The sequence below is a fragment of the Pagrus major genome, chromosome 7 (assembly GCF_040436345.1).
Source record: "Pagrus major chromosome 7, Pma_NU_1.0".
NCBI lineage: Eukaryota > Metazoa > Chordata > Actinopteri > Spariformes > Sparidae > Pagrus > Pagrus major.
The window spans coordinates 9,865,855-9,881,574 of record NC_133221.1 but is presented as its reverse complement, the minus strand read 5'-3'; the positions used below and the strand labels follow the sequence as shown (position 1 = coordinate 9,881,574).

The window sequence follows — 15,720 nt, the reverse complement described above, 5'->3', positions numbered from 1 at the left end:
AGAATGTGGTATATTATTCAGGGAAATAATTACAATTACTAGGCCTCGATGCTTACATCATAATGTATGTCCTTCAATCTAGAATTTACATTTCGCAAACCAGTTCACAAGCATTATAAAACAGTGAGGTTTAAAGGCGCCCTCATGCATGAACGCATTCAAATGTTCATCTCATTCTATTGCTTTCTTTCTGCTCAAATATGCAGATGGCTTAAGTGTGAACAAATTATGTTTGTTTAGGCAGACAAAAACATGTAGAATTTATACTATCATGAAAAATCCTATTATGGTCTCGGGTGCTTTCTTTATCAGAACATGAGATGCAGGCTTATGTGGCAATAATTTTAGTAATTTACATACAAAATGGGGATATTCTAAGCAAGGATCTTATCATTAATGAGTTTAAATGAAAAATAGCAGTGATTGTCAATCATAGTGAAATAGCAGAGGGAGCCTCTTAAAGTTGGAGACAGCACTAGGTGAAATAGCAGGTGCATCGGCATCAAAAAAGTCTGTGTAGAAAAGATTTATGGCTCATTACAAAAGGTGAATAGAGACTTATGTAAGACTGTCATTGAGGAAACACTTGCCTGTGTATCATCTACAAAACAGCAAGCAAGCCAACAATATAGTTTAGTATATTCCCAAACACAGAGGGAATCTAATATTTTTATATACCACACCTCTCATGCATTTACAAAGTATAACACCGCAAATACTAGATGTAAAGTTAGTTAGTCCAAGCAAATCTGAATCTATTATTCAGTTTTAATGTTTGTGGATGTAAATAAATTCACTACAGGTAAATCAAAATACCACATTCATCTGTAATTCAATTTAGCTTGAATATACAGCTAAAAAACAACATTCTTTCACATTTATATAACTGTAAGTTGGGATACAAGGACAAGTACAGCGAGAGACAGAGAAAAGCCTGAATATGAGTGCTGACTATGGATCCCTGGGGTAGCTGATATCAGTGGTTGACTGGGAAAAAAGAGAAAAAGTTCAACCAAAGCAAAATACCACTTTAAAGCCAATACAAATAAGCCAGTGGTGCACTTGATTATGGGAATATAAGAAGAGTGCGTGTAGCTTGCTGTACATCACAGTTGGAACAGAGTGCTGCTGCTCAGAAATGGAAAATTCAATGGGATGAATGCAGTACGTCCACAGAGAAAGAGCTGGCTTGGAGCCTCTGAATGTAATAAGTAAGGTGGAACATCATCACTCCCAAAGGAACAGAGGAGTAGATCTGTAGTATTTCCATCTGTACCTATAATTTTGCATGTACACTCTGTTTTATATGCACAGGTAACTGTAATCATTCGCTTCGCCCAATTAAGAATCACATACAGCATCTGCTCCCAGGTACCAGCAGAGCGGTTTCACTGTCAGAACTGGAAAACATGCTGCAACTGAATGATCAGAGAGGTACCAAAGAACAAAAGAAGTTGTTTTTATGTGCAGACGTTTTCTTGTACGGCATCAACTTAAAAGAAGCGAGGAGCAGCAGTCTAGCTTTAATGCAGTTCCACATATTTGTTATCTTTCACTAAAAGGGTCAAGCAGAGCAAGGGCCTCAATATTGAAGCCCACTCACATATAGGAAATCACACCAGATCCACACTCAAAGCACAGGTCAGTACAAAGTCTTGGCCATCTCCCATCTTACAAAATGTGCTCAGAAGATTTGCTCTTTGCAACCGACAGACAGCGATAGAAGCGCATACATATGGCGAGTCTGTCTCTGCACAGATTATTCAGGATTCAATGCTGCCCCCTGGCACAGTCTCCTATGACACCATTGAGACAGAGCTGAATTGGAATATGTCTCAAGTATGTTGAGGATTTTCTCACAGAGAGAGTCGAGATAGAAATCTACCGTAGGGGGATATGTCTGCTCAAGTTGCCAGCAGGCTAATATATGTGTGATGAGAATATACAATAGAGAATCTTGACAAATGCAATAAAGTCTCTCACTTGGTTTTAATCTTTTCACAATCTTATAATTACACCGGTCATTGCTCAACACGTTTTGGGGCAAAGCATTGTTGACTCTACAAGTCCTCAACTATGCAAAACACATCTCAGCCCAGTATCTGAAACATGTATGTTAGTTTGAAATGCCAGTCTTGTATTTGTCAGCTAACAACCCCCTAAGCAGCAGAGCAACCTGTGTAAACACTGCAGGACTAACAAGATGTTAACTGGGTTTCTCTTAATCCTTTAACCTTACATGGACGCTTCTGAAATCAGGTTACAGCTGAAACTAGGGACTGATTACTAATGTGCATGCAAACACGCTGAATGGAAAAAGACACAACTCTGTTCTAAAGACGTTCTCATAAGAGCCCAATATATTTAGTTATTTTTACAGCAGACAGTTGTGACATAGAAGACACATTTCTATTGGAAATTATGTATAATTTGAGCCCACTTTATCCAATCAGGACAGAGAACTCTGCTCATAAACGCGCAGAGAGCAGGACCCTCCTGTTTGTTGCTATGTCTGGCTATTACTGCTGCCAGTTCATGTGGTGACATAGAGAGGAGGGAGGGGATTGCTAACTGCAAAACAGACAGTAAGTTAGCTTAAACAACAACAACGCTTACAGTAGCTTTAAGTATAAGTTTGTATTTTCTTATATTTTGCAAAGTAGAACTTCTCACCTGTTTTATTAACTGATAAGATAACATTAGCAATTTATGATCCTTTAGTTTAGGAATGACAGTAACAATGATTCTTTGGGGAAAGTAAACTGGAACTATAATAATGCCATGAGAACATTAAACAACTAGAGAGCTGCTTTTTAGCATATATTTGTTAAATATTGGCAAATTGACATTTGGCACCATTTAAAATATGTAACAAACCACCATCACTGGATTAAGTTGATATTGAAGAAAACTTGTGATATGTGATAAAATGGGATATTCTCAGGCTAGCTCTGCCACGTGTATTTTTTCTCATTATAAGGTAAATTTATTGTCATTTGTTTGATTGATTCTGATGTCATTACACTAAATTTAACATGTCTGTGTGTTCAGATTTGACTGAGTTATGACTTGTAGAAGGAGTACAAGTATTGATGCTACTACAGCAATCTGGGAGGCAATGAAATACCTTAATAGCCTTCTTGAGGTGTGAGCCACATCAACAGCTGACCGTGTTAATAGGCAGACCAAATTAACGGGTCAATCTAACATAACTATGTTCCCATCGTTTTCAGAAAACAACATGCACCTGTTCCTTTCACCTCATGCATCCTTTGCCTAACATCTTTCCCTCGACCCCCCGCAACATTCCTCGCAAGTTGAAAACCCCCTGTTACAAATCGAATTTACAGATTAGATTGATTTAAAATAAAATACAGTCATGCGGTGCAGTCAAAACAAAAATGGCCACACTGCGAAATGTTCTTGTCAAGCTAAGTGAGTCACCTGACCTCAATCCAAGTGAGCATGTGTTTCACTTACTGAAGACCAGACTGAAGGCAAAAAGGCCCCAAAACAAGCAAGAAATTAATATGGCTGTCGCACAGGCCTGGCAGAGCATCACCAGGGAACATGCCAAGTGTTTGGTGATGTCTAAGAATTTCAGACTGTCCCTGAGTGCAAAGGATTTGGAACCAGATATTTAATTTAATGACAGTATACATCTACTGATCCGAGCCATAAAATGTGTATTAAGATATCTGCATTTTAGGATTAAACTATGTCGTTTTACAATATCCAAATTAAGGCGACTATTCACAAATGCTATGCACTTAGTGTTGCACTTGTGTTTTGACATATTTTTGCTTTGACATCTTTATTTATTCAAGACAGGCTGGTGTGGGTGTTAATATCCACTGCTAAATTAACACTAAACTATGAAGAGGAAAACAGTAAAGATGACAAACCAGGAAGCTGTCCAGCCTGTCGTATACAAATGGTTCATATACAGTAGAGGTCTGTCGCACGTTAACATCACATTATACAGTGAGCCACGGTGTTCAAGGTTTTATCTATCTCAGATATGGATGACTGTATTTCTTTGAAAAACAGGCTTACTGTTGTCTTGTTTCAAACAGTGTTCTGTGCTTTGTGCTGTTCAATAAACCATGTGTTTTAGATGTTATTTTTTAGATGTTCAGTCTAACTTGAGAGGGGCCTCTTTTTTAAATACCAGAACCTTTCTTACAAGACCCTCAAAGCACACAAAGGTGAACTCAACATAACTGTTGCTGAGTGCTGAGGTTTCTTTTCAACAGCGTTACATTCTCATAACTCTAAACCGTTTGCTTCTTTCAGCTGCTATTTATCTACACTAATAACATTTCAGCTGCTCTATGTCTACTGCTCCTTCCACAGATGTGAAGGAGGAGCTGTGAGCATTCGAACAAAGGATTTGTTACTTATTAAAGATCTGTCCACAGTGGCATGGATATCCCCACTGGTGAGTAGCTTGAATGCCAGATTTGGAATAGGTTTACAGAGTATAGACAAGCTCTTCCTAATCAAATCCTCTGATTTTATCAGTTCATAAACAACAAATTACCGACAAAAACTTGGCTTTGAAAATGTAAATGTAGCTGTTTTTTTCTCAACCAGAAGCTCATCAAAGCCTGAGAGGAACTGCACTTCTTAGCATTTCGTGTGGAGTCCCCGGCAAGGTTTAATATTTATTTTGGAGTCTAAACAGCAGCTTTAATGACTGCTTGTACATTAGCCAAGAAAGGGATACACAGAAAACTACTATTTGGTTGTAAAACACTAAAGTGCAAGACAGGCTGATACCAGAGCTTGTTACATGAGAGGATGTGCTGAGCTGAGCTGGCATGCTGGAGCCAATTACATTCTAGGTCTTGATGAGCGAGCTCACATACAAAAGGCTAAACAGGGAGAGGAGCTCTGTTCGACACAGAGGCTACAGGTCTGCGGCTTTCATGCTGCGATCATTGACTGTCCGTGTGCGAACAGAGGCAGCCTGTGCATGCCCCTTCATAATTCACATCACCCTCTGTCGAATGGGTATAAAGATATATATTTCTGTGTGCTGATGTTTGGATTATCACTGATCCTGGCTGCTAAGCAAACACTTGGGCCAAATTTAAGGGTATCTGTCATGCTAGCTTGCTCCAGCCCCACCCTAGAGACGAGAGCGAGGGTCATGAGACTGGAAAGGCTGACAAAAACAAATCTTTAATCAATATCTGAGCCCTGAACGCAAAACCCTCTCTCTTCCGTCTCTGTCTCAGAGCGCTCTGGGAGTGACAGTTTTTCTTTTTAATCTGTGCCCACATTGTGGAGAAATTGCAAGCTAATGTTTTGGCTATAGATCATTCAACAAATCGCTGCTGGCGGTGCATATCCAAAGTAACAGTTTGAATGCAAGCATTTTCCACAACAGTTCAGTGGCTAATATGGCTTAAGGAGGTGAAGACCAGTGTAACAGTTTTTGCTCTTTTGGAGCAACACCTGAAACATGAGGGAGCAGAATTACAGAAGAACAAACAGTGTTGTGGATAAACATTTGGCTCTCATCTCTGTCCAGTAAGAAGTGCTGTGAAACTGAATTAGGCCCATGGCAATGTCTGTTATCATTAGGTTGGATGACAGCCATCCACTGGGCTGGACCAAAAATGCCACTAAGAGTTCAGCTCCAAAATTAGCACGGTTAGCCAAATGAGCTTAGCTCAGACATATTTCATCAGTGGGGGTGAGAAATTCCAAGCTACCAGCAACAAAAACACAGTCCTTTATATGCTGTACATAAACGAAAGCCAAGCAACAAGTTATCAATAGTAGTGAATGATATAGTACACCAAACACCAAACCTTTCAAAATTCTCTAAAGTTTTGCATATTTCCCAGTTTGATGACTATATTTTAAAAAAGAGCCTGGCGGATACTGGATTTATGGGCCGAGGTTGACACCGATATTGGGGACTAAAAAAATTCTGATATCGATATGTTGGTCAAAAAACAACATATTTAGCAATGATCTCTCATATGTGGTTATCAATAAAGATATGTACGTAATGGAGGCAGGATGTTTTACAGCTTAACAGTAAACTTTATTGTCCAAAAAGACATCAGAACACTGAAACAGTAAACTTCACTGGGAATTTAATAATTATGGATTACCCCAAGCATCTTATTCTACGTTACATTCTATAAGAAAAAGATTCATAGCAGCACATATTGGACAACATATATGCCGATAAGGATATATCTGTAAGAGGCATATATTGGCCAATAATATCAACCAACCAACATATCGGTGGTTCAATTTTAAATAAAGGGACCTCAGTATATTTGCCAACATCAATTCTTTTTAAATATAAAATAAGCCGTGTTGTTTCACCTGGTGATGCACCCTCATTTGTCACACCTCCTGCAGCTAACAATGGTGTTTGTTCCAAAAGCTGACTTTTTAAGAAGCAACAGACAATTTGATCACTTAATCCCTGTATTATATGGACAGAATAACACTCATACACTTATGCAGTCACAGTGAGAGGAACAGAAACAGTATAACATCACTTATTATTTAAATCATTGTACTTGCATCTCTAGCAGGGGATTTGGAAGAAACAGTTTCTACAGCATGCAGCGTCCTTAAAAGGGATGTGAGAATATGGTCTGTGATATGCAGGATGATGATGAGAAATGTAACAAGTATCTGGAGTAGCTGGAGTGTGTGGGATGTGACATGCACTAGTTAAGAAAAATGACCAGATGCATAGGAGGAAAGATCTCCAGACCAAATGCAAAGGTGCAGTGGCAGGCTAGCGTGGTGAAAGCAGTTACAAGATGTTGGCAGATGAAGAAAAAAATCCAGACACAAGAAAGAATGTGAAGCAGCGGCGAACTCAGACAGCCAAGGCACAATGGTCAAATGATGACATGCTGTCAATTAAAAGCGATCAATCTGCTTGTGAAGCGTGAAAGAAGAAGGAGTAAAGGTGAAGAGGGGGTTTAACCAGCAGGAGACTACTGCGATGGTATTTGCAATAATGGGATATTGCCCCTGTTGTCTTCAGATTAGGACACTTTCCTGTGATTTAGCTAAACCCTTAAATTGTTGCTAACATCACTAATCATTTGCAGCCAAATGTCATGACTTCAAGGTACATTTAATATCATTAACATAATGATCAACTTAAAAGCAAAACAAAAAGTATTTTTTTCCTGTGAACGATATTACATTTTGTCATGTGTCTCTTTTACATAATAGTCTGAAATCACTCATTTCAAGATGACTGCTCACAAAATTTGCAAAACTATTTAGTTTGCACACCTTTGATTTTACATTGTATCTACAAGGAAGACAGGTGGTGCTTGGCCACTCGTGAGCAGAGCACTTGATGGGACTTAAGTCTAAAGCCTACAGCTTGTGGGAGATCCTGTGCTGAGCTTTACTACAACACACAGGGCAATATAAGCAGTGTCAAATTTCCCTGGCAGTAATAACAATGATTGGCCCATAGTCCAGGGGCTGGTCTCCCCACAGCCTGATGGCTCTTGGTGGGGACATGGAGAGGAGTACGTAGACTTAAAATAGCCATGTGTTAGTGTAGGACAGGGAAACCAATTATCTTTATCATTTGGCCTATAGCCTGTTCGATAACACTCTTACATACGGTGAAATTACTAACCGCCCACAAGCAGAAAGAAGACTTACTGAACTTCACTGTAGCGTTGCTATGTTACAACAAAACTACAATAAAGAGTACATTACCAGGCTTCTAGCAATAGGATGAGTGTTTGACCTGCAACGCACACAACAGCTGTTGTAAAAGACGCAAAAGGTGTTTGTTTTTTTCTTCCCAGTGGGAAAGATAAAAACGCGTCTGAATGCCAGTAAGAGATTTAAATTAAACTAAATCTCACTGGACATAATTTTGCAGGTGTGGTATGACCACTCACCATATGCAGGGTGGCATAATTCACTGTTTACATTCCCTTAATGGCTATACCCTGGATGCACTATGACTCCATGTTGTTATAACATTATAGTGTAATTTTGTATAATAAGGGAAGACTGTCAAAAAGTCAAACAGCCGAAAAAAAAAAGGCTAGGCCTATTACTGGAAGTTCAACAAACATGCACACACGGTTAACTGCCTGCAACAAACTGAAAATGACTCTTTATGTGTTCTCAGCCCTCACCAAGCTCAACCATCCATAAAAATCCCATCTCAAGGAGAGCAGAGGTGAGGTCTCTCTCCCTCTCTCACTCCCTCTCTCCTGCTCTCTTTCACTTTCTCCCTTCTGCTTACACATGCACACAAACAAAGCCCTTCTTTCTGTGTCATAACTACTCCCACAATTACTCAGACGATTACTCAGATCAATGGTTTACCTGCCTGTTTGAGTTGCTGTATTCTGCTACAGAGTGTCTTGGTGGCGAGGCAGAAAAAAACCTCCAGGGCTGAACGCATTAAACAGGGTGTGTGACACGGGTACAGGATACTGTAATACCACGCAATAACATGGGGGGAAATAGCAAGACTGGCAAAACGTATTGTCAGTCACAGCTGTCACACATGAGGGGGTAACGCAGAAGTCTATCAACAATGTCCCTGTTACAGTCGCATTCCTGTTTCATTGATCTGCACAAGCAGTCCCCTGTCATTAAATCTCTCAAAACACTCTCTTTCAAGAAATACCAAAAAGATTTGGTGCAGCAGAGCTCTCCCAGTGACAGAATTCGAGTGAGGAGTCTAACAAGGGGTTGGGGGTGATTTCAGACTCTCTATTTTGACAATACATGAGCACACTTAATTATCCAGTTCCCAGTCTAGATCAACAGAGTCTTCCAGCAGTGAAGAGACTGGTGTATTTATTAACAATGAAGGGGCTCCTTTCTGCTGAGAAACAATCTGCTTCACAGAGGACAGTTTTTTCAATGGGCAAAGACAGAGGCTAAAATTCAGACACATTTTCTAAAGAGGAATGAAGGGAAAATCACCAACGAGTAAAATCAAGACTTTGGCCTATATTTCTCACTGATTTGTTTTGGCTGTGACAGAAAATAGCACTTGTACACAGACTTGTAAATGCACTGAAGCAATTCCCACAGAAGCTGGTTTTTACAAGTCATAAAAACCTCAGCTATGATGTTGTGTTGTCTTTGTTCTTTGCCCCTCGTCTACAGTTCTCACAGAGCACACATATAATGAAAGGCAAAGGTTGAACCATCTGACGGAACACATATCAAAGGAGGGATTTGTTTTAAGCATTGCGCAAATATTTTTCTCATAGTTTTTAAAGTCATACCGTTAACTTTAGTTGATTTTTTCCTCCCTGTCAAAAGCAGGTTTGAGAACAAGCGGAGAAAAGGCAAGTACAGGGCCATTATTGATGGCTCAAACTGTAAGCTTTCTCTCTGAGGGTCTGCTCAGGTTCTGATCCCCTGGCCTCAACCTGAAACAATCACTCTTAGTTAACGACAACACTTCAGCTATTGACAGCGTGATCCCGTAAAGCAGACACTTCAATCAACAAAGCAGCCCGAGGAGGTGTTGTGTTGGAGGAGAATAAAAAAAGGAGGAGGGGGGCATGGGGGAACGGATGAAATCAAGAAGTAAATAAATGAATCAATGAATGAATAATAGATTGGGCCAGCTAGTGGCCTCTTGGAGCAGCAATGCAGTATTAATAACTGACTCTTACTGTTCGTCTCTGTGTCATCACTGATACTCTTAGGTGGACCATGGCCAGCATAACACACTGCTGATCTGTACATTCGATCCGGATTACGAACTTTCTTCAGTCCTTCAGGAGGCAAAGAGAAAAGTAGAGAAAAATCGAGGAAAAGAAGCATTCTCCCAGCCTGTGATAACTGAGCAAACTCCCCATGCAAGCAATATTCACAAAAGCTAGACAGTATATTGAAATACATTTAAAACACACAAGAGCTGTTGGTCAACATACGATTCTAATAATGATAATAAAAATAGCAATAAATGTGTCTATTTTCATTTAAAACAGTGAAGTTCTCCACTGACTGAATATTTTAAGAAAAACTGACAGGGTCACTGCAGCTTTGGCCTGGTTTGATGCGGGTCAATAACACTCCCTATTGTATCAGTGGTAAACTGGATGAATCAATACAATCAATCAGTGGAGGCCGTGCAAAGCAGTCAGTAAAGGTCTATTACAGGCAGGCGATAGGAATGATACGTCTCAGCAACCACAGACCGGACCTGGGTCCCATCCATCCACACCTCACTGATTCAATTAAAATGCTGGTGGGGAAAAAAAAAAAATGTAGCGCCTGATTCAACACAAAACTGGGGAGAGCAAGTCGTCCGACATCGCGGGAGGTTAAATTCATCCTTCTTTACAAAACAGCGGAGAAATATTTATACCATTGCTGCACAAGCACTTTTGTAAGTTAATGGCTGACTGCGTGCTTACTTGATGTTTTGCTGCCGCTTCACCCTGAACTTTGAGTGAAATGATAACATCATGAAACTTTTTAAACTGCACCAGCTTGAAAATAAAAGAGAAATATTACTTCCTGCGCAGCTGAGGCTGCAGGCCTAATTCACTACATTTTAGAAAGCAGCCTTTGTTGATTGTTTCTGTTGTCACTAAAGTTCAAACTGCATTGGATTTACGTTGTTTATTCGACACACCTGTGTGAGTTTAATGCGTCAGTAAACTATTCCCTTTTATCATTATCCTTGCATTTATCTAATTTTGAATTAATGCTGTGCTCGGTCTACAAAAATTCTCCACAGTAAGCATCAAGATTTAGCTTTAACACAGTGTTTCCTTTTCTGGTGTTAGCACTGCAGCTTGTGTTTACAAAAGTGCTTATTTAAATTCTCAAATTTGGCTCATGTACAGCAATATTTTGTATGACTATCTGCTCTAGTAGATTCAGAGGACTATTGGCTATACTTTTATCCAGAGCAGTCTCGGTGTTAGACACATCAAGCCTGTCTTTTCAGTGCCCTCCAGGCCTTGTACTTAAAGTAACGGACCCACGGTGCTTTTTATGAGTGTGAAGAAAAAAAATACCCCCAAGGGCCCTGACAATCAGTTAGGCTGGAGAGAAATACCCCAGGATGTAAACATTACACCACTGAGTGAGACTGGGTCATGGCCCCTGGGTTTAACACAAGATGTAACCCTCAGTTGTTACGGGCCATCATAAGAGCTGCCAAACAGCTAAGAGAGATCAGCACTGCCCGCATACCACAAGGACAAAAGGTTAAGGAAACACTGTTCTGCTCTCTCAGTGGCTACCTAACATCCAGGGACATGTCATGTAAAAACTGTAATAGTGATGTATATTTTTTTTAAAAAGCATGTTCTACATAAACGAAAAGCCAATAGTAAGAAAACCTGGATGCAGGGGTAAAGATTCAGCATGACACCTCTTTGTATGAGGTTTGCATGAGACGACATCACATTCACATGAAGGTGTGAAGCTGTCCCTCTCTCTCTCTAGGCTCCCCAAGCACCTCCTCCTCCTTTTTTCACTGACCGGCCTCACAGGAACACTGAAAATAACTTAACCTGCTCAGCAATGGGACTTTCAAGTCAGGGTTTTCAGTGAGAGCTCCCTGTGTCGGAGAGGCACCGAGATTAACAACTGGAGACTATTTGTTAAGTTCAGCTATGTAGATGAATACATTAAGTCTACACACCACAGTGAAGTCATTACTATCATAAAACCAGATGTCTTCATTTTTTGTCATAGCCACAGACGGATCCCTCATATAGTAAAGTGTGCTTGTGTAGCTCAATACCACCCCCTGGTGGGACTCTGTTTGGTGGTTGGCACACTGACATCCAAACAACTGAATTCCCAGTCTTTTATCATTTCCCCTCACATGGACAGAGGCAATTTGTTTACACTCATTTGAAACATTAAAGTAATTCTACATCAAGAGGAATTCCTGTTTGAGGTTACTGACAACAAACTCTGACAGGGGTCTATTCAATTTACAAGCCTGCGTCAATATACGGTATGAACGGCTCAGAAACAGCTGGACCTAACGATTTATGTAGAAATATCTTTTTCTCTTTCTCTCTCACAAACACAAATTATGCAGCCAATTTCAAAGTCTAGTACGACTCCACCCTGAAGGTCAGTATGAATCAATAAATATAAAAATACCATAAGTTTAGAGGAAGAAGGCAAGAATATACTGTATTAATGAGCTATCATTCTGCTCAGCTCAGCTCATCCAGAAAAAAAACAAAAGTTAAACATTTAAAAGTGTGACGCAACTAACAAATACTATAACAGAAACATGTCTAAGTTGCTTCGTGTTTTTATTATCTGAGACGAGATTGTAAATACATAACTTTGCCCTAAGTCTTGATGCATCCTTATTTTCATACATGCAATGTTTAATTACTCACCCAAAATATCCATGGGCCCATCTGAATGAGAACAGATCTCTTATGCATATGTTTAGCAATAAAGTAGCCCACTAAACAGGGAATAAGTAAGTCTAATGCGTTTCATTTTTAAGTTAGTGAGCCGCGAGAAATAAGCTGAGAGGGGGGGGGGAGAAAAATCATTTCTGTCCTATGTGTAAAGTAGTTTAATGGGCAGGCTGCTGGAAATCCTACTCTCCATCCTCCCTGTTTGCTCTGGTGTGATGGCATTTCATTTCAAGTGCGATAGGGCACTGCAAGTCGAACGGGCACCACAACGTTTTGACGCCCCGTGTCTCAAACCAAATACAGACGAAGTGCTCAAGCTTGTAATTATCATGTCTTTAAAACATATGTTGGTTTAATTAAATAAAAAAATTTTTTTAAAAAAAGACATTACTTCCCACTCCGCAAAACACTATTCGCTTATGCTCGCGCTTCGAGTGAAGGGGAGGGAAGTGAACGACCCCTCTTCTCCAAGACGTGGAGAGGAAAAAAAAAAAAAAAAGACTAATACATTTTTAAAACAGATAATTATCACAATGAATTCAGAAACAAGCTGCGAATAGCGACGGCGGAAGAGAGCCGTATTGACAGATAAACTAACACAACCACGCCGCTTTTTTTTTTTTTTAAAGCTGTGTAATAAGGGAAGAAGTTAGTCGATGCCAATGACATGTTGTCATTAACTTAGCCTTGTTGTTAACAACTTGAATTGCTCGTCGTTTGACACGAATCGCGGGGAAAATAAACGGTGGACGCGGCACTTTAAACACGCTGACTGTTTGTCCCCGTGGCGTGCTTTAAATGTGGGCTACGATGGGAATAGTAGCTGGCTAAGAATGCAAGCTAATATTAGCTGGCTAGGTGATGTCTCCACGTTTTAGCTGCCTATTCGGAGGAAAATATCGGAGCCGCTCTCTACCGAAAATTTCTCCACTCGTCCTCACGCGTGTGTCGTCCCCGCGCAAGAGTTACAGCTGTTCTACAAGCACACGGCGGTCAAACTAGTAAATTAATCCCATTATATTTCTCTTACCTTCCGGCTTGTTTTCGGCAGCCATTTCCCCTTCACGCGCAACATCCTCCTCCTCCTCACGACCGTGGGTACCACGCGCGTGCACGGCGAGGACAGCACGAGGAGGGACTGGAGGAGCAAGCGGCGAGCCGGTCCGGCCGAGGCGAACTTACCATTGGCTGTGAGGCGGTGACTGACAGAGAGGCTCCGGGATGAAAAACACATCTCCCCCCCCCCCTCACCTTGACACCACCAGCCGTGTTTTTGTTTTTTTGTTTTCTTTTTTTTTCTTTTTTCTTCATTTGCTTTGTATTACAGTGAATTTAAAACAGCTCAGAGGCGCTGCAGGTTGAGAATGATGCTTTTGTTAAAAAAAAAAAATAGTAATAAAAAATGGTGACGCGTTATTTGATTTAAAAGAACAAAAATTACATATTTTATCCTCATTTTACACTAATTGGATGGTGAATATTAAACGTTAGTCTTTGAGCTGCCCCACTAAAGTTGTAAATGATAATTTTGAGGAGCAAAAAACTGATCTTAAAGGTGCACTATGAGAGAATAGAAACAATAGAAACAAACTAAACAAACAAACTCTCATTGTTTTGAATACACAAGCTGGCCTTAAAGGGGCACTATGTAGTTTTGGAGAAAAACTACATAGTTTTTTCATATTTACGAGGAAATAATACAAACTCAGATCTTTATCTGTATCTATTCCATAACTGAGTAAACAAGCTGTTCTCAGAGGAAAATAAGGTCCCCAGAACACTGTTTGAAGTTACACAAGTGGCAGGGTCTGCCAAATAAAAACAAAGTGTAACAGCATGAGATTGTGTTGTCCTTTAAGGTCAGTTTGTTTATTTAGTTTGCTTAGGCATACAAAAAAAACAATCAGTCAATGAAGATCTTTCTCTTCTGATTGAGATTTCTTCCCCAAAACTACATAGTGAACTTTGAAAGGACTACATCCTGTTTTACTTTGTTTATATTTGGCGGACCCTGCCACCTTTCTAGCTTCAAGGAGTGTTCTGGGGAAGCTTATTTTCCTCTGAGAACAGCTTGTTTATTCAGTTTTGGGGGAAAAAAGAAAAATGATATTACCTCATTGATATTGTAAATATTAAAATTCTGGGTTTGAATTTCTTCTCCTGTTGATATGACTTTAAGTCTTAACCTGTTTCATGAAGCTGATAACAGGAGACCCATTGTTTTGGGATGTATCATCCATAATAGCCAATAAAAGCCTCAATTTGTGCGTGTTGTAAAGTTAATTAAGTATCAGTTGTGGTTCAAATGGCGTCATAACCACAAAGCAAACTATAAAACATGTGAGACATATCAAATATTGGCAACAGAGCCTATCAATCAAGATGTCAGTTCACATTTAAAAGTCTGCGGACGTCTGTTCTCTTGACAAGTCAAACGGATTTCAGACAGTTGCACCATGATAGTGAAAGCTGCGGGGATTGTCTCGAAGACGTGGATCCAACCTCTTATGCACCAATAAGGGTGTAATGTTGGAGTCTGTCTGAACAGTGCTGTCAGGTTCTGGGAAGGGGTCGGTGTGAGGCGCACATTTCAAGCCAACACAGTTACTCTAATTCTGCCCACTGCTGTCGAGGTTTTAGACTTCACACCATCATAGCGCAGTTGGGGCAATACTATAGCCACGGTGAATGACGACAGCCAATCTAATTACAGATCAGTGTACTTAATAGACTTTGCTTTTGGCACTTACTTACAACCACGGGCACTTAAGGACAGCCGTCGTCTTATATAAACAGGCTGGTGGTGGCCGTCAGTGCTGAAATGCAGTTTGAGGAGGTGGTGGTGCTGAAAGGACAGCTCCGCTGCAGCCTGCTGCTCGTGCGCCTCGTACAGTCAACGGCTTATTGCATAGAAAGTAATAATGAACTAATGAAAGACATAATGCAGTGAACTGATTTTCTCACCCCCCTTGCCTTAATTGCTCCTGGGTGATTGGATGAAGACAATATCGCTTTAGAATGAGGCATACGTGTGCCTACTTTCAATATCCGTTTGATTGCATGGAGAATTGTATGAACTGTATGTAAATTAGAGGTTTATTTAAGGAAAAAATAAAATACGTAGTTGTAATGTAGGCTAATTCATAAAATAATAGTAATAATAATAAAACATTTTAGAAATATAAAATAAAAACTATGGGGGTTGCAGTGCGAAAGATGCCATCCTACTTTTAATTTTGAAAACAGGTCGAATACCCCGCAAAACACCCCAAACCATCGCCAATAATGATGATTAAGTTTATATTTTGACTTCAAAACG

General features: G+C 40.0%; 1 protein-coding gene across 1 annotated transcript in view; it reads right to left on the bottom strand.

The window, feature by feature from the left end:
* Window positions 1–13,456, bottom strand: part of LOC140999356 (calmodulin-binding transcription activator 1-like) — a 256,093-nt gene extending 242,637 nt beyond the window's left edge. Inside the window, exons 1-2 of the mRNA XM_073469709.1 lie at window positions 13,432–13,456; window positions 9,666–9,767 (exon numbers count right to left, since the gene is read on the bottom strand). Of these exons, the coding sequence (XP_073325810.1) occupies window positions 9,666–9,767; window positions 13,432–13,456 (127 nt within the window). The remainder of the gene's footprint in view (window positions 1–9,665; window positions 9,768–13,431) is intronic.
* Between the last annotated feature and the right edge of the window lie 2,264 nt (window positions 13,457–15,720).